This window comes from Ranitomeya imitator, chromosome 1 (assembly GCF_032444005.1).
Source record: "Ranitomeya imitator isolate aRanImi1 chromosome 1, aRanImi1.pri, whole genome shotgun sequence".
Lineage (NCBI taxonomy): Eukaryota > Metazoa > Chordata > Amphibia > Anura > Dendrobatidae > Ranitomeya > Ranitomeya imitator.
The window spans coordinates 589,487,662-589,515,068 of record NC_091282.1 but is presented as its reverse complement, the minus strand read 5'-3'; the positions used below and the strand labels follow the sequence as shown (position 1 = coordinate 589,515,068).

Genomic DNA, 27,407 nt, shown 5'->3' with positions numbered 1-27,407 from the left:
CAGCGTATAATGTCTAAGGCAGTTACTACACACATCAAGTCTATAAATGGCAAAACGCCAATACTCATATCAATGGTTGCATAATTATAAACAGTTACCACTAATAGGAATCAGACGCAGCAGAGCCGTCACTCCGGGCAGGCGCTGGGGACGCTAATGAAGCAAGAGGCGGCGGCGCCCGGCGCGCACAGGCCCGGAGTGACGGCTGTGCTGCGTCTGATTAAGGGGGAAAGACCCGCCCTCGGGATGATTTCACGGTATGAGGGGCACATTTAAAAGCGTTTATTTCAGTGTGTGCCCGGAGCATAACTAAAAGAGCCACCTTGTCAGAATGCAGCATTAGTGCTGCACAAGATGGCTCTTTTAGTTACAAACGCCTGAAAGGGGGGGGGGTGACAGGTTCCCTTTAAATAGCTCAATAAAAGCTATATTTTATTCAATAAGACTCATCCTACATCTGGGATCACATTAATTTTTTGCTGTCCTTGAAACAAAATGCGTTTTCATAGATTGCTGTGGAATCTGTAAATCTTGCTTCATTCCTAACACCAGCAGGACCAACATCTGACCACTATGTATTGTCTGCCATATTTTACAATCGCTTTCTTTTATAAAACCAGATAAAGATATTAAAAAAAAATAAAAAAATTTGCATCCGATAACTTTACATGAAGAATCCTAATGTAACAGAAAGAGTACGTTACCAAGGAATCAAAAAAAAAAAAAATCTTATTGCTTCATGTTAAGTGCATGCCATTATTACCTGGTGAATCGGACCTTGCAGATAATGCACTCATATGGTTTCTCTCCAGTGTGAGTGCGAATGTGCCGAGGCAGCTTTCCCGCTCCCTGAATCACTTTCTCACAAATTGGACATTTTTGAAAGGCTTTAGACCTCATTTTCTTCTCCACTTTTTGACTCCAACTTGGATAGCCACCGGTCTCTTCTTCACCATCCTCTTCCTCCTCTTTGTCATGAGGACCACTACGGAAGTATTTCAAGTAATAGTCCATAATTCCCTCCTCACTTTCATCATCTGGACCTACACCCTCCCTCTGAGATGTACTCATCATGTCCTGCAACAGAGCACCTGCTGTTAGGCTGTCCATTTCATTTAAACATGGCCCCCCAACCAGACAACTAAAATGTGGTACGCCTTCTGAATCTGGAGGTTCAGGTCCCTCATCACGATTATTATCCTCAAGCATTAGCCTGTAATGTCCATTCTGGGAAGGGACATATATTTGGTCCTGATCCTTTTCATGCCATTCATCCAAAAGCTGCCCTTCTGATCCATTCTTTTGTGGTGATTGGCAATATCCCTCCTCCAATGTAGAGGATGGCTCTGTTTCTTGTCCAAATGGACAAGTGCTGCTCCAAGGACTTCCATCCTGCCCCTTACTTTGAAAATACTCCAAATATTCTTGTGCTCGTGCCAAGTTTTGTGGGTCACCTGAATGTGCAGATTCTTTCTGTTCTAAAAAAGGGCCATTTAAGAGGTCAGCACACACATTCTGAACTGTGCTAATGTCCAGCAATCGTGAGGCATCCAGAATCTCACTCACATTCCCTGCGCTCAAAGTTAAGGTAGCAGTATAAGCAAAGTCAAGAAGAGCAGAGAGGGATTCAGCAGTTACAAAGTCCAGCTGATAAACGGTTAGTCTTTCAGCCGCTGGACCTGAGGTAAATAGCTGATGAAAATAGAGGCTGCAGGCTGCAAGGACTGAACGATGTGCAGGGAAATCTCTGCCTTGGCAAAGAAGAAGCACATCACATAATTCCCCTCGTTGACGCTGGCCATTGAGAGCACACAGAACATCACTACCATGGTCTGGGAAGGGAATTCCAATTGGGCCATCAACAGCAGAAGATGCCATACTGTTTCAACCCTGTAATTAAATGACAAGGGAAAATGTACTTTGTTAAAAATATGAAAAAAATATATATATATATATATCTTGAACTAATAGGTAAAAGAGAGTTTAAAGAGAATAAGAGAAGAAAAACAAACAAAAAAAAAAAAACAAGCACTTCACCAGTTTAAACTCCTCCTGCTCTACTGGTCCCCGCAGGTCTCTGATTCCTTTCCTGCAGCTGACCAGGTCATACCAGTATGATTGCTGTAGCCAATCGGTGATTAATCGCTATGGCCATGTGAGTAAATGGCACACTAGGAAATCAGCTGCAGATAAGAAAACAGTGAGGCTATGTGCACACGTTCAGGTTTTTTCGCGTTTTTGCGCGGTAAAAACGCTATAAAAACTAATTCAAAACGCATACATTATGCATCCTATCATTTAAAATGCATTCTGCATGTTTTGTGCACATGATGCGTTTTTTTCCGTGAAAAAAACGCATCGCAGTAAAAAAAAAAAACAGCATGTTCATTAGTTTTGCGGATTTTCTGCGTTTTTCCCGCTATTCTATGCATTTGGGGAAAAAACGCATAAAAAACGCACCAAAAACGCATGAGAAATACGCATTCGGATTTCTGGCAGAAATGTCCGGTTTTTGTCAGGAAAATTTCTGCAAGAAATCCTCACGTGTGCACATACCCTGAAAGAGCAACAGATTGTTGTGCTGAAGCAGGGGATTAAACTGATAAGTAATGTCTGTTACTTTATATTAAAGCATTCACTGATAGTGTTGAGCATTCCGATACCGCAAGTATCGGGTATCGGCCGATACTTGCGGTATCGGAATTCCGATACCGAATTCCGATACTTCCCGCGTATCGGATACCGGAATCGGAAGTTCCCAGAATTCAAACTGAACGCAGCAGCCAATGAGGAATGAATGGAAGTGTGGGCACATCCTGTTTAGCATGGTGGGCATGTAAGTACTGGCAAGGCTGTGATTGGCTGCTGAAATGATGTCACTCTGCACTATAAAAAACGCTGTCGCCATTTTGCACTCACTCTGCTGTGATTTCAGTTAGGGACAGGACGCTGTGTTCTAACTGAGGGCCAGTTGAGATAGCTAATTGCTTTATTTTGCTTTTCCAAGGCTAATTTAGCAAACGCTGTGTTCACTGTTCAGTTCGCCTTGCTCTTGCCTTGCAGCGCTGTTTTAACAGCGTTCTGCAAGGTCTCAGTGTGTGTGAGTGTGTGCAGCTCACTCTGTAGTCTGTGTGCAGCCATATACCAGGTTGTATTCAGCTCAGGGGGGGTTCACACTGCCTCACACAGTTCTATCCATTGTCCTTTTTTGCTCATAGTGCAGCCTGCTGCACATTTTTTCTAAAATTTCCTATTAGTGTCTTTCCACCCGTCTCCAGCCAAATAGTGGAAAAACACTAGATAGGATAACCTAGAGGGGGGTTTTTGGGCTTTGCAGCGCCGTTTACGGCTGTCTGCACGGTCTCAGTGTGAGCGCAGCTCGCCCTGTAGTCTGTGTGCAGCCACAGCCGGTTGTATTCAGCTCAGGGTTTGTCACTGCCTCATACCGTTAAATAACTTTTAATTTTTTTTCAACTAGTGCAGCCTGTTGAAAATTTTGTAAACAATTTCCTATTAGTGTCTTTCCACCCGTCTCCAGCCAAATAGTGGAAAAACACTAGATAGGATAACCTAGAGGAGGGTTTTTGGGCCTTGCAGCGCCGTTTACGGCTGTCTGCACGGTCTCCGTGTGATTTAAACTCGCTCTGTAGCCCGATCTGCACAAAAAAAAAAGTAAAGTTCACCAAACACCACTTAACACTTGTGTAGGCCACATTTTATCAATAATAAAGTCTAGTCCACACTTTACAACATTAGTATTTCTTACACCTGTTAGGAGGAGCATTTTCAGGAATAAGCACACTAAGGCCTTAGTACTTTTCTGCTTATCTTTATCTGTCAACCAAGATGAAGAGGGCAGGGAGTAAGGGTCGTGGGCGTGGGCGTGGAGCAGGGAGAGGAGCAGGGAGAGGACGTGGTGATTCTGTGCCTGCTGCTGGCACCGGTGACTCATCATCACCCAGTTTCAGCAGGGAACAGTCCTTCATGCGCAGCTTTGTCGGAGAGCGCCGTGCACCGCTGCTGCGTGAAGATCAAATTGAAGCCGTTGTCGGATGGATGGCAGCTAACGCATCGACTTCAATTAGTGCCACATCCTCTCAGGCACAGACCACTGGAGAGCAGCCATTGTCTCTTCACCACCTGCCAAATTGGCCAGGCAGTCAGAGAGCCCAGGACAGGAGCAGTCTCTACTTTTGTTCTCTGAATCTCTTGGCTTGGAAACAGGGGGCCAGCCAAGCAGCATTGGAGAAATGGAAGAAGAGGCAGTGTGCAGTGATGCCCAACAGCTTTGTCTCTCTGACTCTGAAGAGGCGGGTGGGTCAGTGCCTGCGGTGACCACAGCGCAGTACGCATCTGATGATGAAACTCAGGTGCCGCTTTCTGGTGCGTACTGTGCTGCCGAGACTACCCAGGAGGAGCAGTTGGTGGCAGAGGGTAGTGGAGATGATGAGGTCCTTGACCCATCGTGGCGTGAGGAACAGGAAGGTGGTGGGAGCAGCTCAGAGGAAGAGATTCCCCTAACGGGCCAAAGAGGGAGAGGGAGGGGGAAGACTGCGGAGCCTGTAGCCTCCACTTTGGCACCAGTTAGGAGCCTGTCTCTTTCAAAAGCCAAAAAGGGCGCTCCCAAGACTTGCAGTGCCTGGTCCTTTTTTGACACAGTTGCAGATGACATTTGTTTTGTCAAATGCAAGCTGTGTCATCAGAAAGTAAAAAGAGGTAAAAGTGTCAGCAACCTCAATACCACAAATATGTGGAAACATGTGCGGACCAGGCACGCGGTGGAGTTCCAAAAACACACTGAAGAGCTAGGCCAACCAACAGCGGCAGCTACCACCTCTTCAGCTCGTGTTGCTTCTTCCTCCAGCTCACGCACAGCTGGTTCGGCTTCCTCCTTGGATTGCCATGGAAGAACCTCTGGCACTGTTGTCCAGAGACCTAGTGTAATTCCACCCTCAGCACCACATTCCCAGTCATACTCACACTCCCAGCCTAGTCTACAGCCATCGGTAGTACAGGCATGGGAGAAAAGGCGGGCATTCTCGGCAAACCACCCCCGAGCACAGGCTCTGAATGCAGGCATTGCCAAACTTCTGTCGCTGGAAATGCTCTCATTCAGGCTGGTGGAGACTGACAGCTTCTGTGACTTAATGGCATTGGCAGTCCCACAGTACAAGGTGCCCAGCCGCTTTTACTTCAGCAGGCAAGCTGTCCCTGCCCTGCACAAGCATGTGGAGGGACAAATAAAACACGCGCTACTGAACGCCGTCAGTAGCAAGGTCCACCTCACCACCGATGCGTGGACCAGTCAACATGGACAGGGGCGATACCTTTCCGTCACTGCCCATTGGGTTAATGTTGTTGAGCCGGGTACAGACCGTGCGAGTGGCGCAGGACGTGTCCTGCCCACTCCAAGGATAGCAGGAATCCAGTCTGTACGCATTGACTCCTCCTCTTACACCAGTTCCTCAGATTCATCGCTGCAGGATCCGTCACAGTCCACCTCCACATGGACCCGTGAACGTTTACCTATGACCGACATGAGCACAGCCGTGGCCAAACGTCAGCAGGCCGTCTTGAAACTAGTTTCTTTGGGGAATCGAAGCCACACAGTGCAGGAGCTCTGGAATGCCCAAAAGCAGGAGAGCGATGTGTGGTTTGTGCCAGCGAATCTCCAGCCAGGCATGGTAGTGTGTGACAATGGCCGAAATCTAGTGGCAGCTTTAGGCCTTGGCAACCTCACTCACATCCCATGTCTGGCACATGTGCTCAATTTGGTTGTGCAGAGTTTTCTGAGGGACTATCCGGATCTTGATGCACTTCTGCACAAGGCCCGCCTAGAGTGTGCTCACTTGCGGCGTTCCAGCTTGGCAAGATCCCGCATTGCTGCTCTGCAGCGTCGGTTTCGCCTTCCTGAACATCGCATCATATGTGACCTACCTACCAGGTGGAATTCCACGTTACATATGTTGGAGCGGTTGTGTGAGCAGCAGCAAGCAGTAATGGAGTACCAGCTGCATCAGGCGCAAAAAAGTCGCAGTCAGCGCCGCTCAGACTTCACAACCACAGAGTGGGCTACTATGAAGGACGTCTGCCAGGTTTTGCGTCCTTTTGATTATTCCACGCAGATGATGCACTAGTCAGCATGACTGTCCCCCTTATCTGCTTGCTTCAAGAAACCCTGCAAGGGATAAGGGATGATGTGGAAGAGGTGGAGGATGAGGAGTCACCTTTTCCATCAGGTTCTGGACAGTCAACGCCACGTGGTTCCTCACAAAGGGGTCGGCAGGGGACCCTTTGTGAGGAGGATGAGGAGGAGTCAATGGACGAGGAAGAGCTACGTCCAGAGGAGGGAGTTCCACCATTGTCCAGTGGTCAGTGTTTACAGCGAGGGTGGGGTGATGAAGAGCGGGCAGAGATCATGTCTCAAGCAGGGGACAGCGTTTCTGGGCCAGTTGGCAGTCTGCAGCACATGGTTGAGTTCATGTTGCAGTGCCTGAGAGACGACCGCCGCATCGACCACATTCTCAACGTGCCTGATTATTGGGTGTACGCCCTCCTCGATCCTCGCTACCGTGACAATGTCCAAAACCTCATCCCGGCGTTGACACGGGAGCGTAAAATGCGGGAGTACCACGACACACTGGTGAATTCCATCATCTTCTCCAGTCCAACTGAGAGGAGTGCTGCTAGTGCTTTACAAAGCAGCTCAGTGCGTCGAGGCAGTGGAGGAGGAGGCTCTGCACAAAGAGGGAGCAGAAGCAGTGCCTCTGCCCAAGGCAAGCCAAGTATGGCACAACTGTGGAAAACTTTTGTGTGCCCGCCCCAAATGTCTACACCATCACCGGCGGCTCCAGTCAGCAGGAGGCAACGGTTCCGTCAGATGGTGACAGACTACATGGCTTGCCCTCTTAGTGTACTCTCAGACGGTTCTTCCCCGTTCAAGTTTTGGGTCTCTAAGCTGGATACATGGCCAGAGCTAAGCCAGTATGCATTGGAGGTGCTGGCTTGCCCTGCGGCTAGTGTCTTATCGGAACGTGTCTTTAGTGCCGCAGGTGGTGTACTAACAGACCGTCGCATGCGACTATCCTCCGATAACGTTAACCGGCTTACTTTCCTGAAAATGAACCAGGCCTGGATCTCGCAGGAATTTGCCACTCCTCTGCCTGATTAAGTAATTGGGTGTCATCCAGGTCTCCTGATGTGTTCATCTTTCTACCACCTGAACTGCTATTCCTGGGCTCCAACACCGCCAGTTGCGGCTCAGAAGTGCAGGCTGCACAGTCTAAACATATGACCCAGTGTTATTGGGTTTCAGTAACGTCAGCTGATCCCCAGCTGTGTAGCCGGCAATGTGTCCTGCGACCGCCACGCTGGCACAACAACCTAAATGTAAGGGAACCTGTCCCCCCCCCCTCGGCGTTTGTTACTGAAAGAGCCATCTTGTGCAGCAGTAATGTTGCACAAGGAAAAGGTAGCTCTTTTATTTTAGCTCCTTGCACACGCAGAACTTAACACTTATAAAATGTGTTCACTGATACCGTTATACCGTCCCGGAGCTGGGACTTTCCTTCATAATGTGATGCAGCACAGCCGTCATTCCTACCCCCTTGGTGCCATGCGCTGCCTCCTCAGCGTTGTTTTAAGCTGTCACGGAGCCTACGCTGTTCTGTTATCCCTTGGCCATGGCCAGTTTGCGCTGCCTGTCTTCTGACATAATTTGGTGTCAGGATGGCTGCACCTGTGCGCCCGCGCTGCCCGAGAACCCGCCTCGCAGTGTCTTCTGATTGAATCACACTGCGAGCCTGGGATCCATGGGCATGCGCAGTGCATATCTTCACCTCGGGCTCTCGCCCATCTCCCTCCACCTTCTTTAGACTGTGCGCCGTCAGCTGATCCCTAATAGCATGCCACGGCCGTGACGCCGCACAGTCTGAAGAAGAGGGAAGGAGGGGAGTGAGAGTCGAGGATATGCACTGTGCATGTCCATGGATCCAAGGCCCGCAGTGGGATTACAATAGACGACACTGCGAGGTGAGATCTGGAGCAGCGTGGACGCACAGGCACTGACAGCCTGACACCAAATTATGTCAGAAGACAGGCAGCGCAAATTGGGCATGGCCAAGGGATAACAGAACAGCGCAGGCTCCGTGACAGCTTAAAACAACGCTGAGGAGGCAGCGCACGGCACCAAGGGGATAGGAATGACAGCTGTGCTGCGTCCCATTACGAAGGAAATTCCCACCTCCGGGACGGTTTTACGGTATAAGGGGACACATTTTTAGTGTTTACTTCTGTGTTTGCAAGGAGCATAATTAAAAGAGCAACCTTTTCCTTTTGCATCCTTAGTGCTGCACAAGATGGCTCTTTCAGCTACAAACGTCTTGGGGGGGGGGGGTTAAAGGTTCCCTTTCAACTTGCTCCAATCAGGCTTCGGCCTACACTCTGTTCCTCTGCTCCTCCTGCTGTCCCTGGGCTCTAACACCGCCAGTTGGTGCCTGGAAGTGCTGTCTGCACAGTCAACAGTCGCTCCTCTGTTATTGGGGTTCAGTAACGTCAGCTGATCCCCAGCTGTGTGTGCAGCAATACCTCCAATCTGCTCCTCCTTCTGTCCCTGGGCTCTAACACCGCCAGTTGGTGCCTGGAAGTGCTGTCTGCACAGTCAACAGTCGCTCCTCTGTTATTGGGGTTCAGTAACGTCAGCTGATCCCCAGCTGTGTGTGCGGCAATACCTCCAATCTGCTCCTCCTGCTGTCACTGGGCTCTAACACCGCCAGTTGGTGCCTGGAAGTGCTGTCTGCACAGTCAACAGTCGCTCCTCTGTTATTGGGGTTCAGTAACGTCAGCTGATCCCCAGCTGTGTGTGCGGCAATACCTCCAATCTGCTCCTCCTGCTGTCCCTGGGCTCTAACACCGCCAGTTGGTGCCTGGAAGTGCTGTCTGCACAGTCAATAGTCGCTCCTCTGTTATTGGGGTTCAGTAACGTCAGCTGATCCCCAGCTGTGTGTGCGGCAATACCTCCAATCTGCTCCTCCTGCTGTCCCTGGGCTCTAACACCGCCAGTTGGTGCCTGGAAGTGCTGTCTGCACAGTCAACAGTCGCTCCTCTGTTATTGGGGTTCAGTAACGTCAGCTGATCCCCAGCTGTTTGTGCGGCAATACCTCCAATCTGCTCCTCCTGCTGTCCTTGGGCTCTAACACCGCCAGTTGGTGCCTGGAAGTGATGTCTGCACAGTCAACAGTCGCTCCTCTGTTATTGCGGTTCAGTAACGTCAGCTGATCCCCAGCTGTGTATCCGGCAACGTGTCATGCGACCGCCACGCTGGCACAACTAAAATGTAAGGGGACCCGTCCCCCCCCCCCCCTAGGCGTTTGTTACTGAAAGAGCCACCTTGTGCAGCACTAATACTGCACAAGGAAAAGGTCGCTCTTGAAATTATGCTCCTTGCAAACGCTGAACTACACACTCATGTAATGTGTCCCCTCACACCGTCCAACCGTCCCGGAGGTGGGACTTTCCTTTGTAATGTGACGCAGCACAGCCGTCATTGCTACCCCCTTGGCACCGTGCGCTGCCTCCTTAGCGTTGTTTGATTCCGTCATGGACCCTGCGCTGTTATGTTATCCCTTGGCCATGCACAGTTTGCTCTGCCCGTCCTCTGACATCATTTGTTGTCATCCTGGCTGCGCCTGTGCGTCCACGCTGCCCGAAATCCCACCTCGCAGTGTCGTCTAATGTGATCCCACAGTGGACCTGGTATCCATGGCCATGCGCAGTGCATATACTAGCCTCTCACTCCCCTTCTTCACGCTTCTTCAGATTAGGCGGCGTCAGCTGATCCCTAATAGCATGCCACGGCCGTGACGCCGCACAGTCTGAAGAAGCAGGAAGGAGGTGAGTGAGAGGCGATGATATGCACTGCGCATGCCCATGGATCCCTGGCCCGCAGTGGGATTACATTAGATGACACTGCGAGGTTGGATCTCGGGCAGCTTGGACGCACAGGCACTGCCAGCCTGACACCTAAATGATGTCAGAAGACGGGCACCGCTAACTGTGCATGGCCAAGGGATAACATTACAGCGCGGGCTCCGTGACAGAACCAAACAACGTTGAGGAGGTGGCGCACGGCACCAAGGGGGTTGGAATGACGGCTGTGCTGTGTCACATTACAAAGGAAAGTCCCACTTCCGGGACGGTTGGACGGTGTGAGGGGACACATTATATGAGTGTGTACTTCAGCGTTTGCAAGGAGCATAATTTTAGGAGCCACCATTTTCCATGTGCAGTATTACTGCTGTACAAGATGGCTCTTTCAGCAACAATGCCTGGGGGGGGGGGGTTAAAGGTTCCCTTTCAACTTGCTCCACTGCAGGCTTCGGCCTACACTCTGCTCCTCTTTGATTCCCTGGGTTTCAACACTGTCAGTTGCCACCCGGAAGTGTTGTCTACACAGAAAAAACACTAGCTGATGTGTCAGTGGGGTTCAGCACCGCCAGCTGTTCCCCTGCTGTGTAGTCGGCAACGTGTCCAGCACAAGCCACGCTGGCACAACCAACCAAAAGCTGCCACCAGTGCAGGCTTCGGCCTACACTCTGCTCCTCTCCTCCTGCTGCCCCTGGGCTCAAACACCGCTAGTTTTTGCCCGGAAGTGCTAGCTGCACAGAGAAAATCATCAGCCAACGTGTTAGTGGGGTTCAGCACCGCCAGCTGTTTCCCTGCTGTGTAGCCGGCAATGTGACCTGCAAACGCCACGCAGGCACATGAACTGAAATTAAAGGGACCCTGCCACCCACCCCAAGGTGTTTCTATGTATAACAGCTACCTTGTACAGCAGTAATGCTGCATTTGTACAAGGTGGCTGACTTTTTCTCCTTGCCAACGTGGAACTCAACACATACAAAATGTGTCTCATTGAGACCATTCCACTGTCCCTGAGGTGTGACTTTCCTTTCTAATGGTACGCAGCACCACCCTTGGTAGCGCTGCCCGTCTTCTGACATCATTGGTTGGCTGCCTGTGCCTGTGCGTCCGCCCTGCCCGACACAACCCCCCTCATTGTCTCATATATTTTGGCTGCGAGGGTGTTATTGATGGGCATGTGCAGTGCATATGTTCACCTGTCTTCACTCATCTCCTTCCGCCTTCTTCAGACTGTGCGGCCTCATGGCCGTGGCAGGCGATAAGGAATCAGCTGAGGCCGCCCAGTCTGAAGCAGGTGTAAGGACATGTGTGAGCGGCGAACATATTTACTGCACAAGGCCACGAATCCCAGCCATGCAGTGTGACTTTATGAAAAGGCACTGTGGGTCTGGGATTTATGGCCATCGTTAACCGCACCGGCCAACATGAAATGAGGTCATAAGACGGGCTGCACTAACAGGGTATTGCCAAGGGATAACACAAGAGCGCAGAGTACTGTACTGCAAATAACAACGCTCATGAATCTGCGCCCAGCACCTAGGTGTAAATTTTGACACCTGTGCTGCGTCTCCTTAAAAAGACAAGTCACGCCTCCACTACTGTTTGACAGTATAATGGGCTAAATAGTGTACGTGTTTTATTCAGCGTGTGCAAGGAGAAAAATTAATAGAGCAACCTTTTACTTGTGCAGCATTAATGCTGCACAAGGTGTGGCTCTTGTACCTTGCAACACCTGAGGGGGGGTTAAAGGTTACCATTGAAATTGGTTCAAGTAGGCTTCGGCCTACACTCTGCTCCTCTCCTCCTCCCGCTGCCCCTGGGCTCTAACACCGCTAGTTTTTGCCCAGAAGTGCTAGCTGCACAGAGAACAACACCAGCCAATGTGTTAGTGGGGTTCAGCACCGCCAGCTGTTCCCCTGCTGTGTAGCTGGCATCGTGTCCAGCACAAGCCACGCTGGCACAACTGACCAAAAGCTGCCACCAGTGGAGGCTTCGGCCTACACTCTGCTCCTCTCCTCCTCCTGCTGACCCTGGGCTCAAACACCGCTAGTTTTTGCCCAGAAGTGCTAGCTGCACAGAGAAAAACACCAGCCAATGTGTTAGTGGGGTTCAGCACCGCCAGCTGTTCCCCTGCTGTGTAGCCGGCAACGTGACCTGCAAACGCCACGCAGGCACATGAACTGAAATTGAAGGAAGCCTGCCCCCCACCCCCAGGTGTTTCTATGTATAACAGCCACCTTGTACAGCAGTACTGCTGCATTTGTACAAGGTGGCTGACTTTTTCTACTTGCCCACGTTGAACTCAACACGGAGAAAATGTGTCTCATTGAGACCATTCCACTGTCCCTGACTTGTGACTTTCCTTTCTAATGATACGCAGCACCACCCTTGGTAGCGCTTCCCGTCTTTTGACATCATTGGTTAGCTGGCTGCGCCCTGCTCGAAACAACGCCCCTCGGTTTCTTATTTATTTTGTCAGCGAGGGTGTGGTTTATGGGCACGAGCAGTGCATATGTTCGCCTGTCGTCACTCATCTCCTTCCGCCTTCTTCAGACTGTGCAGCCTCATGGCCGCAGCATGCGAGAAGGGATCAGCAGAGGCCGCCCAGTCTGAAGCAGGTGTAAGGACGTGTGTGAGCGGCGAAAATATTTACTGCTCAAGGCCACGAATCCCAGCACCACAGTGTGACTTTATGAAAAGGCACTGTGGGTATGGGATTTATGGCCATCGTTAACCGCACCGGCCAACATGAAATGAGGTCATAAGACAGGCAGCGCTAACAGGGCATTGCCGAGGGATAACACAAGAGCGCAGACTCCTGTAGAGCAAATAACAACGCTCAGGAAGCTGCGCCAAGCACCAAGGCGTTATTTGGGACACCTGTGCTGCGTCTCCTTAAAAAGACAAGTCACGCCTCCACTACAGTTTGACTGCAGAATGGGCTAAATTGTGTACGTCTTTCATTCAGCATGTGCAAGTAGACAAATTAATAGAGCAACCTTTGACTTGTGCAGCATTAATGCTGCACAAGGTGTGGCTCCTGTACTTTGTAACACCTGAGGGGGGGGTTAAAGGTTTCCTTTGAAATTGGTTCAACTAGGCTTCGGCCTACACTCTGCTCCTCTTCTCCTCCTGCTGACCCTGGGCTCTAACACCGCAAGTTTTTGCCCGGAAGTGCTAGCTGCACAGAGAAAAACACCCGCCATTGTGTCAGTGGGGTTCAGCAACGCCAGCTGTTCCCCCACTGTGTAGCCTGGCAAAGTGTCCTGCAAACGCAACGCAGACACAAAGCTGCCTCCAGTGCAGGCTTCGGCCTACACTCTGCTGCCCCTGCTTACCCTTTGCTCCAACACCGCTAGTTGGGGCTCTAGGAAGACAATCTTTAATAGGCAACACATCCGGGTTCCAGCACCGCCAGCTGGTTCTCACCAGTGTTTTTGTCACGGGTACTCCCTCGTGTCCAGCCTGGTTCCAGCACCGTCAGCTGTTTCCGGGGACTGTCAAACTCACTGAGACGCCTATGCGTTGCCCCGTCGTGTTGCGGTCGAGTTAGCCAACTCCAGGGTGCCTCCAGTTTAGGAGCTTCCTATGTGGGCTGCGTGAATTGGTAGTCAAGGCTGATTCTGTAGTGCCAGTAGGCCAAGCTCCCCCTGTAGGACTGTTGGGGTTCGGTAACTGCGGCTGCCTCGCGGCCTAGCTGTTCTCTCCTCTCCTGTGGACCTTGTGGTCCACCACCTGGTTCCAGCACCGTCAGCTGGTTCCGGGCCGAGCCTTTGGCTTAGGTGCCTCCTCCTGGGTATCCGAGTTCCGCCAACGTCAGGCGGTCCTTGGTAGTGCTTTTAAGCGCGGGCACCTACAGCTTAGTAACCGGGTTCCAGCACCGTCAGCTGGTCCTCGGTCGTGCCATTGGCTCTAGCACACTGGGGCAACGCATCCGGGTTCCAGCACCGCCAGCTGGTTCTCGGTAGTGTTTTTGTCACGGATACTCCCTCGTGCCCAGCCTGGTTCCAGCACCGTCAGCTGTTTCCGGGGACTGTCAAACTCACTGAGACACCTATGCTTGCCCCGTCGTGTTGCGGTCGAGTTAGCCAACTCCAGGGTGCCTCCAATTTTGGAGCTTCCTATGTGGGCTGCGTGAATTGGTAGTCAAGGCTGGTTCTGTAGTGCCAGTAGGCCAAGCTCCCCCTGTAGGACTGTTGGGGTTCGGTAACTGCGGCTGCCTCGCGGCCTAGCTGTTCTCTCCTCTCCTGTGGACCTTGTGGTCCACCACCTGGTTCCAGCACCGTCAGCTGGTTCCGGGCCGAGCCTTTGGCTTAGGTGCCTCCTCCTGGGTATCCGAGTTCCGCCAACGTCAGGCGGTCCTTGGTAGTGCTTTTAAGCGTGGGCACCTACAGCTTAGTAACCGGGTTCCAGCACCGTCAGCTGGTCCTCGGTCGTGCCATTGGCTCTAGCACACTGGGGCAACGCATCCGGGTTCCAGCACCGCCAGCTGGTTCTCGGCAGTGTTTTTGTCACGGCTACTCCTGTTATGAAAGGTAATTCAGTACCACAATGAACATAGAGGTCAGCGCACATACAGTGACCTGGTAATAACCCAAAAAACAAGAACGAGCTCTGAGACGTGGGAACTCTGTTGACCGCAATCCCTAATCCTCTCCAAACCACACTAAAGGCAGCCGTGGATTGCGCCTAACGCTCCCTATGCAACTCGGCACGGCCTGAGAAACTAGCTAGCCTGAAGATAGAAAATAAGCCTACCTTGCCTCAGAGAAATACCCCAAAGGAAAAGGCAGCCCCCACATATAATGACTGAGTTAAGATGAAAAGACAAACGTAGAGATGAAATAGATTTAGCAAAGTGAGGCCCAACTTTCTGAACAGAGCGAGGATAGGAAAGGTAACTTTGCGGTCAACACAAAACCCTACAAAAACCACGCAAAGGGGGCAAAAAGACCCTCCGTACCGAACTAACGGCACGGAGGTACACCCTCTGCGTCCCAGAGCTTCCAGCAAGCAGTAAAAACAAATTGACAAGCTGGACAGAAAAAAAAACAGCAAACAAATAGCAAAGAGGAACTTAGCTATGCAGAGCAGCAGGCCACAGGAACGATCCAGGAGGAAACAGGTCCAATACTAGAACATTGACTGGAGGCCAGGATCAAAGCACTAGGTGGAGTTAAATAGAGCAGCACCTAACGACTTCACCACATCACCTGAGGAAGGAAACTCAGAAGCCGCAGTACCACTTTCCTCCACCAACGGAAGCTCACAGAGAGAACCAGCCGAAGTACCACTTGTGAACACAGGAGGGAGCTCTGCCACAGAATTCACAACACACTCCCTCGTGCCCAGCCTGGTTCCAGCACCGTCAGCTGTTTCCGGGGACTGTCAAACTCACTGAGACGCCCATGCTTGCCCCGTCGTGTTGCGGTCGAGTTAGCCAACTCCAGGGTGCCTCCAGTTTTGGAGCTTCCTATGTGGGCTGCATGAATTGGTAGTCAAGGCTGGTTCTGTAGTGCCAGTAGGCCAAGCTCCCCCTGTAGGACTGTTGGGGTTCGGTAACTGCGGCTGCCTCGCGGCCTAGCTGTTCTCTCCTCTCCTGTGGACCTTGTGGTCCACCACCTGGTTCCAGCACCGTCAGCTGGTTCCGGGCCGAGCCTTTGGCTTAGGTGCCTCCTCCTGGGTATCCGAGTTCCGCCAACGTCAGGCGGTCCTTGGTAGTGCTTTTAAGCGCGGGCACCTACAGCTTAGTAACCGGGTTCCAGCACCGTCAGCTGGTCCTCAGTCGTGCCATTGGCTCTAGCACACTGGGGCAACGCATCCGGGTTCCAGCACTGCCAGCTAGTTCTCGGCAGTGTTTTTGTCACGGGTACTCCCTCGTGCCCAGCCTGGTTCCAGCACCGTCAGCTGTTTCCGGGGACTGTCAAACTCACTGAGACGCCTATGCTTGCCCCGTCGTGTTGCGGTCGGGTTAGCCAACTCCAGGGTGCCTCCAGTTTAGGAGCTTCCTATGTGGGCTGCGTGAATTGGTAGTCAAGGCTGGTTCTGTAGTGCCAGTAGGCCAAGCTCCCCCTGTAGGACTGTTGGGGTTCGGTAACTGCGGCTGCCTCGCGGCCTAGCTGTTCTCTCCTCTCCTGTGGACCTTCTGGTCCACATCCTGGTTCCAGCACCGTCAGCTGGTTCTCGGCAGTGTCTTTTGCTCTTGTACCTTCTGCTCCCCATCCTGGTTCCAGTACCGTCAGCTGGTTCCGGGCAGAGCCTTTGGCTTAGGTGCCTCCTTCTGGGTATCCAAGTTCCACCAACGTCAGGTGGTCCTTGGTAGTGCTTTTTAGCACGGGTACCTCATGCTTAGTAACCGGGTTCCAGTAACGTCAGCTGGTCCTCGGTAGTTCCATTGGCTCTTGGACCTTCGGCTACCCATCCGGGTTCCAGTACCGTCAGCTGGTTCTCGGCAGTGTCTTTTGCTCTTGTACCTTCTGCTCCCCATCCTGGTTCCAGTAACGTCAGCTGATTCCGGGCAGAGCCTTTGGCTTAGGTGCCTCCTTCTGGGTATCCGAGTTCCGCCAACGTCAGGCGGTCCTTGGTAGTGCTTTTTAGCACAGGTACCTCCTGCTTAGTAACCGGGTTCCAGTAACGTCAGCTGGTCCTCGGTAGTTCCATAGGCTCTTGAACCTTCGGGTAGCCATCCGAGTTCCAGTTCCATCAGCTGGTTCTTGGCATTTTCTCAGCCTTCTTGTACCTTCTGCTACATTTCCAAGTTGAAGACCCTAAAGTCGACGACCCGGAAGACCACCCCGATGACGACGACGACGGCGGAGACGACGACGGCGGAGACGACGACGGCGTAGACGACGACCCTGGAGACGACGACATGGAAGACCGAGAAGCAGAAGAACAAGAGGCTGCAGAACAAAGAGCAGAAGAACATTAAGCATAACACTTAATATCAGAGCAAAAGATATTATCTAAATTATATGCAGAAGAAGACTAAGCAGTGTATGGGGGTGAGTCCGTTCCTCCTCGTGGTGCCCCTGGATAAAGCCTGATGCTGCAGGCCAAACTGAACGCGGACAAATGTAACTTTTGTGACTGGCAGAACGGAAGGTGTAATCTTCAAACTTTTATAGATAACAACTACGGGAATGCCTGTCACAAATGAGAATATGATGAAGAAGTAGAATAGGAAGAATAATAATAGTTGAAGAAAATGAATATGTAGAATAGGAAGAATAATAATAGTTGAATAAAATGAATATGAAGAATGTAATAAAAAAAAAATAGGTAGAAGATGAAGAAGAAGATGAATAAGGTGAAGAAAGTCTATGTCAAAGATGCTGATGATGATGAAGATGAAAGTGTGGGAAAAGTAAAAAAAAAATAAGGGGAAGGGCGTGGAATAGTGAAACATCAATATCTGACAAAATAAAAAAAAAAATTACATAGTCAATATCTTTGTCACTACGAACGTCTTTAAAAAAAAAAAAAAAAAAAGGCTATTCTATTTGAATGCGCTAAACCTCTATGACTTTAATGTCTCCGCCACCTCCCCAAATACATCCTGCATTATTCTTTGTTGTTTTCCTTCATGTAGAATGAACCTACAAGGAAAGAAAGGGTTTATTTTAATTCCGATATTTTGGTCCCATTGACTTGCATTGGGATCGGGTATCGGTATCGGCGATATCCGATATTTTTTGAATATCGGCCGATCCAATCCGATACTTTCTGATATCGGAAGGTATCGCTCAACACTATTCACTGACCATTAAGTTGGTAATGAAAGTGTATATACGGTAGCATGTAAAAGATCGGGCATTCCTGGTCAAAATAACTTTTCAACTTGCTTAAAGGTACCTTCACACATAATGATTTCCTTAACGATATCGTTGCAACGTCACGTTTTTTTGTGACGTAGCAACGATCCCGTTAACGATCTTGTTATGTTTGACAGCGACCAACGATCAGGCCCCTGCTGGGAGATCGTTGGTCGTGGGGAATAATCAGGACCTTTTTTTGGTCGCTGATCACCCGCTGTCATCGCTGGATCAGCGTGTGTGACGCCGATCCAGCGATGTGTTCACTTGTAACCAGGGTAAACATTGGGTTACTAAGCGCAGGGCCGCGCTTAGTAACCCGATATTTACCCTGGTTACCATTGTAAAAGTTAAAAAAAAAAAAAAAAAAAACACTACATACTTACATTCTGATGTCTGTCATGTCGCCCGGCGTCAGCTTTCCTGCACTGACTGTGAACGCCGGCCGGAAAGCAGAGCACAGTGGTGATGTCACCGCTGTGCTCTGCGTGCTTTACGGCCGGCACTGACACAGTCAGTGCAGGGAAGCTGACGCCAGGGGACGTGACACATCAGAATGTAAGTATGTAGAGTTTTTTTTTTTTTTTAAACTTTTACAATGGTAACCAGGGTAAATATTGTGTTACTAAGCACGGCCCTGCACTTAGTAACCCGATGTTTACCCTGGTTACCCGGGGACTTCGGCATCGTTGAAGACGGATCGTTGGTCGCTGGAGAGAGCTGTCTGTGGGACAGCTCCCCAGCAACCACACAACGACTTACCAATGATCACGGCCAGGTCGTATCGCTGGTCATGATCGTTGGTAAGTCGTTTAGTGTAACGGTGCCTTTAGGCTGTGTGCACACGATGCGGATTTAGTGCGGATCTGTGACTGTGATTTACAGTACAATGTAAACCAATGGGTAAAAAAAAAAAAAAAAAAGTTGTGCAGATGGTGTGGAAAAAATCAGTGCGGAATTGCTGCGGATTTAAAAGAAGTGCATGTCACTTCTTTTGTGCGGATCTGCAGCGTTTCTGCACCCTTCCATGATAGAAATCTGCAGTGGCAAAAACTGTAGAAAATCCACACAAAATCTGCGGCAAATATGCAGCTGCGGATTCTGCCAGGAAATGCAGATTCTGTGCAGAAAATTCTGCACCACATTTCCTACGTGTGCACATAGCCTAACTGTTCACAATAAAAGTAAAGTCACATTTCCTTTATACTTTTTTCCAACTTTGGCCAAGGTTTCAGACCTTCATTAGCCTGTTAGGGTTATGATTTGTTGACCACCATCGTTAGGAAAGGACAGGTGACGCAAATTTCACAGCTTTGTAAAATACATAGCCTCCTCTAACCTTGTGCCAAATAACAGCAACAATGGGTTCTTCTAAAACAGCTACCTAGAATTCTGCAAATGGAGGATGCCAACAAGCCAGGAGAAGGCTACAAGAAGATAAGAGTTTTCAAGTTGCCCTTTCCTCAGTTTGAAATGTAATTAAGAAATGGCAGTGAACAGGAACAGTAGAGGTCAAGATAAGTTCAGTAAAACTAAGCAAAATTTCAATGAGAGCTGCTCATAGGAGCAGACTCCAGACTCTGGAGTTCAGAGACACATGCACAAATATGACATTCATGGATGAATCATCAGGAGAAAATCTCTCCTGCATTCTCACCATAAAATCCAGTGTCAAAAGTATGCAAAAGATCATCTAAACAAGACTGATACATTTTGGAAACAAGTCCTTTGAACCAACGAGGTTAAAAAAGAACTCTTTGGCCCCAATAATCAAAAGGTATGTGTGGAAGAGGGAAAAAAAAGGGGGGCACAGAATTTCAGGAAAAGAATATCTGGCCAACCATTAAGCATGGGTGTGGATCAGTCATGCTTTGGGGTTGTGTTTCAGCCAATGGCATAGGTAACATTTCACGGTTAGAGGGAAGAATGGATTCAATGAAATTTCAACAAAAATCTTGATGCAAACATAACACCATGCGTAAAAAAGCTGAATTTGAGAAGAAGATGGCGTCTATAAATGGATAAGTCAAAATCCACAATAGTCGACCTGAAAAGGTTCAAGCTGTAGGTTAAACAATGGCCTCAGTTCCCTGATCTGAACAGCACTGAAAATCCGTGGCTAGACCGCAAAATAACAGTGTATGCAAGGTGACCCAAGAATTTCACAGAACTGGAATAATTTTCTAAGGAAGAAGGATGAAAATTCATCAAACAAGAATTGAAAGACTCTTGGCTGGCTATAAAAAGTGTTTACCCGCTGTGATACTTGTTCTGCCCATTCTAGCGAAGGTCAGGTTTCGTATCTAGCTTTAAAAAGGTTTAATACCATAGTTTTGGTTTTGCTGTGTTATAGCACCACCTAGTGGTGGTTAAATTTATTACCTGTGTTTTTCAGTAACTATTAGAGTGTTGCATTCTGGGATTCACCAAGGTATCATGGGAAGGGAAAACTCCATTTTCTCTCTGTGTATTTCCCTGGACACACGTGTTAATCTGCTGTGTTGAACTACCTCACTTACTTGCCATTCCGGTTAAGATTATCCGGTAAGACCATTATCCCTGTTCTTGCTATGTAATGTTGTACAGAGTATGATTAACTGTATAGCAGCTAGTACACAGGAAATGTGATTTTTGGTTACCTGCTGTATGTAGTTATTATAGAAGTTGCATCATCCTGTATGCTTTCCCTGTTAGTTGCAGTCATGTTATTATTTGCCCAATACTTATACAAATCATTTGTATTCTTATAGTTTTACCGCGCTCATGTTTACCAATAAACAAGTTAGACTACAGAGAACAGTCTGCTTATTTGGGAGACAGAAGTGGTTTATGCCGTATGTCGGATCACACACACACCGTATCAACGTGTATGAAGACAGAACAGTAAAACGGATTCTTGACGCCAGCTTGGCCAGTAAAACACATTCTAGATACCAGCGGAGGCCAGTAAAATGCAGGCTAGATACCAGCAAGCAGTAAAACAGAAGCTAAATACCAGCGGAGGCTAGCAAAACCAGGCTAGACGCCAGCAATAACAAGACCACTTACATAGCCGCTTGTACCTCACCGCACAGCCTGCAGATACCGCAGCGGCCGCAATTTTGCCCGCCAAGCGCTACACGTCTCAGTCTACGCTGAAGTCATTCCTACCCGCTCTGAGACGTCCTACAGCCTGCAAACGGACACACGATGTCTGCAAGTCGAGCATCCTCAGTCAGGACGAGGTCTCAAACAAGCCGCTCTAGCAAGTCTTCCTCGAAAAGGTCTGTCACCCTCGCCCGAGCAGAAGCTGAGGTGGCGAAGGTAAGATCCTCCTTCGCTGCACAAGAGATGCAGTTAAAGTTAAGACAAGCAGAGCAAGAAGCAGAAAGAGCCCGCCTGCAAGCAGAGCAAGAAGCAGAAAGAGCCCGCCTGCAAGCAGATAGAGAAGCAGAAAGAGCCTGCCAAGAAGCAGAAAGAGCCCGCCTGCAAGCCGAGCAAGAAGCAGAAAGAGCCCGCCTGCAAGCCGATAGAGACGCAGGTACAGCACACCTGCGAGCGACCTTAGAAAGGCTTTCCGCCGAAAAAGAAGCAGCAGCCGCAATAGCCAAAGCTGAGTTCTTAGAAGCCGTGGAGTTTCCCGAATCTGAGCGTGACAGCGACGTACGTGGACCAGACCTTGATCGTCAGGACCCTGCTCGACGCGTCTCAGAATATGTCCACCAACATCCCGGAATTGAAGACAACTCTGATCCGTTACACCAACCAGCCTATACAGATTACCAGAGATCCTTCACCCAAACACTGTACTGGAAGCAGGAAGGTATACTGCGAAACGACGTCGACCACCACTATCGTCTTACAGAACAGAAGGTACGGCCTCCTCCCAGACTGACAGGGACACCCTTCGCTTCAGAACGGTTTTATACAGACTTTCCTAAGCCAGAAGCTCCTACCAGGTATGAGGATGCACCACACACACTGCATGACAACAGCACACCAGCTCATGTTGACACTGACTCAGCCACTATGAACTTTGCAAGGTTCTTTTCCCGCCGGGAGCTGGTGACCAAGGGACTTTTAAAGTTCACCGATCGAGCTGAAAGCTACAGAGCTTGGCGAGCCTCCTTCCAGAACGCCATCAGAGACTTGCATCTTTCCAGTAGTGAAGAGTTAGATCTGCTGGTTAAGTGGCTTGGGAATGAGTCAGCTGAACACGCCAAAAGAATCAGGAACATTAACATAAAGTACCCACACACAGGACTTCGCATGGTGTGGGAGAAACTAGAAGAATGTTATGGGTCAATAGAAGCTATAGAAAATGCTGTGTATAAAAGAATTGATGATTTCCCCAAGATAGCAAATAAGGGTTATCAAAAGCTCAGGGAACTGAGCGACTTGTTAATGGAGGTACATGCTGCTCAGGCAGGTGACCTACCAGGGTTGGCATTCCTGGACACTGCCAGAGGTGTCAACCCGATTGTCCAAAAGCTCCCTTACAATTTACAAGAAAAGTGGGTCAGTCACGGGTCCCGTTACAAACAGGCTCATAAGGTGCCATTTCCTCCTTTCAGGGTGTTTGTAGACTTTGTTGCTCAGCAGGCTAAAGTTAGAAATGACCCCAGTTTCGATTTCACTATGTCATGTACCACTGCCTCCGGTGTAAAACCCAGTAAAACACCAGTGGCAGTACACAAAACTAATGTTACCTCCACAGGTTATCCTTACAGGGCAAGTAAGTCCTCTCCAGAGGAGGACAAACCTCAGGATCTCAGCAAACACTGCCCCCTACACAAGAAACCTCATCCTCTACTAAAATGTAGAGCCTTCAGGGAGAAGCCTCTAGAAGACCGTAAGAGCTTCCTAAAGGAAAACAAGATATGCTTCAGATGCTGCGCGACTACCTCACACTTCGCCAAGAACTGTGAAACCAGTGTGAAATGCGCAGAATGCAGTAGTGCGGAGCACAACACGGCTCTACACCCTGGACCACCCTCAGGGGTATCGTCGCGAGTAGAAGAGTCTGCCGAAAAACAGATGGACACTGACATTGACACCCCAGTGGTCACTTCTCAGTGTACAGAGATCTGCAAGGAACTTGTAGCAGGAAGATCCTGCTCGAAGATCTGTCTTGTCAGAGTATTCCCAGCGAGCCAACGGGATAAGGCAATCAAGGTATATGCAATCTTGGACGATCAGAGTAACAGGTCTCTAGCTAAGTCCTTTTTCTTCAACACCTTCAACATTGCTGGTCCCGGCTCTCCGTACTCCTTGAAGACATGTGCAGGTACTGTCGAGACGGCGGGGAGAAAAGCGACCGGATTCAAAGTAGAGTCTATGGACGTTCAAACCTGCTTATCCTTGCCATCGATACTGGAGTGCAATCAAATTCCCGACAACAGGTCGGAGATACCTACACCAGAGGTAGCAGCTCATCATACCCACTTGAGACGTATAGCTCGCCTGATACCGGAGCTTGACCAAGGAGCCCCTATCGTCTTACTCCTCGGAAGAGACATTCTACGGGTCCACAAGGCTAGAGGACAGATCAACGGCCCACAAAATGCCCCATATGCTCAGAGACTTGACCTAGGATGGGTCATTGTGGGAGACGTCTGTTTGGGTGGAGCACACAGGCCGACATCAGTCAACAGCATGCTCACCAATACCCTCGAGAATGGACGCCCGTCTCTCTTCCAGCCATGCGAGAGCAGTTTCCTGATTAAAGAATTGCCACACAACACCCCTCCATCTTGTCCGTTAGCTGATCCCTCCTGTGAAGACCATGCATGCGACGGTGAGCAAGATCATATAGGGTGCACAGTTTTCCACAGGACAAGAGAAGACAACCAGGTAGCAACATCCATAGAGGACAGACTGTTCTTGGACATCATGGAGCGGGAGATAGTAAGAGATGAATCAAAGAGTTGGGTCACACTTTTACCATTCAAACCACAGAGGCAACGCTTACCCAACAACAGAGAACTTGTGTACAGTCGATTTGTTTCCCTTACACTCAAACTGCAGAAGTCACCAGAGACAAAAGAACACTTCTTTACCTTCATGGAGAGAATATTCCAGAGTGGCCACGCGGAAATTGCACCTGTACTTCAAGATTCCGAGGAATGTTGGTACTTACCTATTTTCGGCGTGTATCATCCGAAGAAACCTGGTCAGATAAGAGTGGTATTTGACTCAAGTGCCAGATACGAAGGTGTTTCTTTAAACAACGTCTTTCTATCTTGTCCAGACCTCAACAACAGACTTCTGGGAGTACTTCTTCGTTTCCGCAAAGATGCAGTAGCATTTATGGCCGACATACAACAGATGTTTCACTGCTTCCTTGTTAAAGAAGAACACAGAAACTACTTGAGGTTTTTCTGGTACCGCGATAATGACCCCTACAAGGACATCGTGGAATATCGTATGAAGGTACACATCTTCGGGAACAGCCCTTCCCCTGCTGTCGCTATCTATGGGTTTAGACATTCAGCCAGAGAGGGTGAAGCAAAGTAAGGATCGGATGTAAGATCTTTTGTGGAAAAGGATTTCTACGTAGATGACTGCCTGAAATCCACAACCACAGATGAGTCGGCAGTCAGTCTCCTGAAAAGGGCGCAAGAAATGCTCGCTTCATCCAATTTGAGGTTGCACAAAATTGCTTCCAACAGCCAAAAACTAATGGCAGCCTTTCCCTCTCAAGATTACTCAACCGATTTAAAAGACTTGGATTTAAGCACGGACTCCCTCCCTATGCAGCGGAGCCTGGGTTTACTTTGGGATTTGAAAAGGGATGCATTCACCTTCCAGATCAGCGAAGAAGAGAAACCTTTCACGCGTAGAGGCGTCCTGTCCGTTGTGAACAGCTTGTACGATCCTCTGGGATTTGTAACTCCTGTAACTATCCAAGGTAAAATGATGTTGAGAGACTTCACCCAAGAGACGTCCGATTGGGATGATCCGCTTCCCAGTGAGAAAAGAGACTTGTGGGTAAGATGGAAGAACTCGTTAGAAGCCCTGTCAAGTCTCTACGTTGCACGACCATATGCTTCTGTGCCATCAACAGAAATCAAGATGCAAAGGCTTTGTATCTTCTGCGATGCCTCAACCAAAGCAATTGCAGCAGTGGCGTATTTGAAAACTATTGACATCAACGAACAATGCCACGTGAGGCTTGTTATGAGCCGGACAAAACTGGCCCCGCTCCGTGAACATACAGTACCCAGACTGGAACTCTGTGCAGCTGTGTTAGCAGTAGAGTTAGCTGAGCTTATCTCAACAGAAATGGACCTGGAGGTCAAAGAAATCGAGTTCTACACTGACAGCAAGGTAGTGTTGGGGTACATTTGCAATGAAACTCGTCGTTTCTATGTCTACGTCAGCAATCGGGTGCTAAGGATCAGGAGATCCACCGACCCTAAACAGTGGCATTATGTGTCCACAAACCACAACCCTGCGGACCAAGCAACCAGATCCATTGAAGCAAGACACCTTAAGGACACAACCTGGTTTACTGGCCCAACATTCTTATACCGTTCGACGCCATACACGGACGAGTCAAACATCTTTGAGCTGGTAGATCCGGAGGCAGATGAAGAAATCCGCCCTCAGGTATCCGTCCTACGTACGGTGACTAAAGACAATCACCTCAAATCCCACCGTTTCAATAGGTTCCCAACTTGGAACTCGCTTGTTCGTGCCCTCGCTTGTTTAATTCATGCGGCTCGATCCTACAAGTCAACGTCACCCGCCATCCAGGAACCTTGCAAAGGTTGGCACCACTGCAAGCTTGCCTTTACCGTTCCAAACATGGAAAATGCCAAGAACGTTATAATTCGTACCATACAACGTGAATGTTACGCCAAAGAAATAGATAACCTCAATAAAAACCAACCTGTGTCTTGAAGAAGCTTGATCCAATCATCGACCAAGATGGGCTGTTAAGAATTGGAGGTCGTCTTCAAGAAGCTGAAGTGGAATTCGGGGAGAAACACCCTATAATAATTCCTGGACATCATCATGTCACGACCCTGCTTGTGCAACACCACCACGTCTTGGTGAAACATCAGGGCCGACTGTTTACCGAAGGAAATCTACGAACTGCTGGACTATGGATAGTTGGAGCAAAGCTGTGCGTGAGTAAACTCATTTACAACTGCGTGATTTGTCGCAAACTCCGTGGCGGGACTCAAAAGCCAAAGATGGCCAATCTCCCACCAGACTTAGTACAGAACCTCCTTTTACCAACGTCGGACTGGACGTATTCGGGCCATGGTCTGTGGTTGCACGGCACACTAGAAGAGCCCAAGCCAACGCCAAACGCTGGGCGGTTATGTTCACCTGTATGTCCATCAGAGCAGTCCACATCGAAGTAATTGAGTCCATGGACACTTCAGGGTTTATAAATGCACTCCGACGTTTCATCGCCATCAGAGGGCCCGTGAAGCACATACGCTCCGATAGAGGTACCAACTTTGTAGGAGCAGTGAAAGAACTTCAAATTCCTTCCAACCTAGACACCACCAGTGTGGAAAGGTACTTGAATGAGCAGGGATGCACCTGGACTTTCAATCTTCCACACTCTTCTCACATGGGAGGCGCTTGGGAGAGGATGATAGGAATGGCACGCAGAATCCTTGACTCCATCTTCTTGCAAGCAGGTAGCGCAAGACTCACACATGAAAGTTTGACCACATTCCTGGCAGAAGTTTTGGCCATTATTAATGCTAGACCATTGACTTCACTTTCTAGTGACTCTGAGGATCCGACCATTCTCACTCCTGCCATGTTACTTACTCAGAAAGCCAGCGTTCTCAGCGCTCCACCTGGAGAATTTAGCAACAAGGACCTCTACAGACGACAATGGAGACAAGTCCAAAGTCTCTCCAATACCTTCTGGGACAGATGGAGGAAGCAGTACCTCTCTACCTTACAACCCAGGAAGAAGTGTCAGACCGACAAACCAAACATCAAAACCGGTGATGTCGTTCTCATGAAAGACAGCCAGTCTCACCGTAATGAGTGGCCACTAGGCCTCATCACTAAGATACTCCCAAGCAAAGATGGGAAGGTGCGTAAGGTCGAGGTCAAAGTAGGCAAGTCCGGGGAGAGTAAACTATTCCTCAGACCAGTTGCGGAACTTGTCTTACTGTTTTCGCCAAAAGAACCTGTGGGTGGCATCGGTTGATGCCAAGCGGGGAGTGTTCTGCCCATTCTAGCGAAGGTCAGGTTTCGTATCTAGCTTTAAAAAGGTTTAATACCATAGTTTTGGTTTTGCTGTGTTATAGCACCACCCAGTGGTGGTTAAATTTATTACCTGTGTTTTTCAGTAACTATTAGAGTGTTGCATTCTGGGATTCACCAAGGTATCATGGGAAGGGAAAACTCCATTTTCTCTCTGTGTATTTCCCTGGACACACGTGTTAATCTGCTGTGTTGAACTACCTCACTTACTTGCCATTCCAGTTAAGATTATCCGGTAAGACCATTATCCCTGTTCTTGCTATGTAATGTTATACAGAGTATGATTAACTGTATAGCAGCTAGTACACAGGAAATGTGATTTTTGGTTACCTGCTGTATGTAGTTATTATAGAAGTTGCATCATCCTGTATGCTTTCCCTGTTAGTTGCAGTCATGTTATTATTTGCCCAATACTTATACAAATCATTTGTATTCTTATAGTTTTACCGC

At 49.2% G+C, this 27,407-nt stretch overlaps 1 protein-coding gene across 3 annotated transcripts in view; it reads right to left on the bottom strand.

The window, feature by feature from the left end:
- ZBTB7A (zinc finger and BTB domain containing 7A) overlaps positions 1–27,407 on the bottom strand; it is a 615,087-nt gene that overhangs the window by 565,661 nt on the left and 22,019 nt on the right. For all 3 annotated transcript variants that reach the window (XM_069767900.1, XM_069767897.1, XM_069767903.1), the window contains exon 2: positions 764–1,890. In XM_069767900.1, the coding sequence (XP_069624001.1) occupies positions 764–1,878 (1,115 nt within the window). In that variant the 5' untranslated portion in view covers positions 1,879–1,890. The remainder of the gene's footprint in view (positions 1–763; positions 1,891–27,407) is intronic.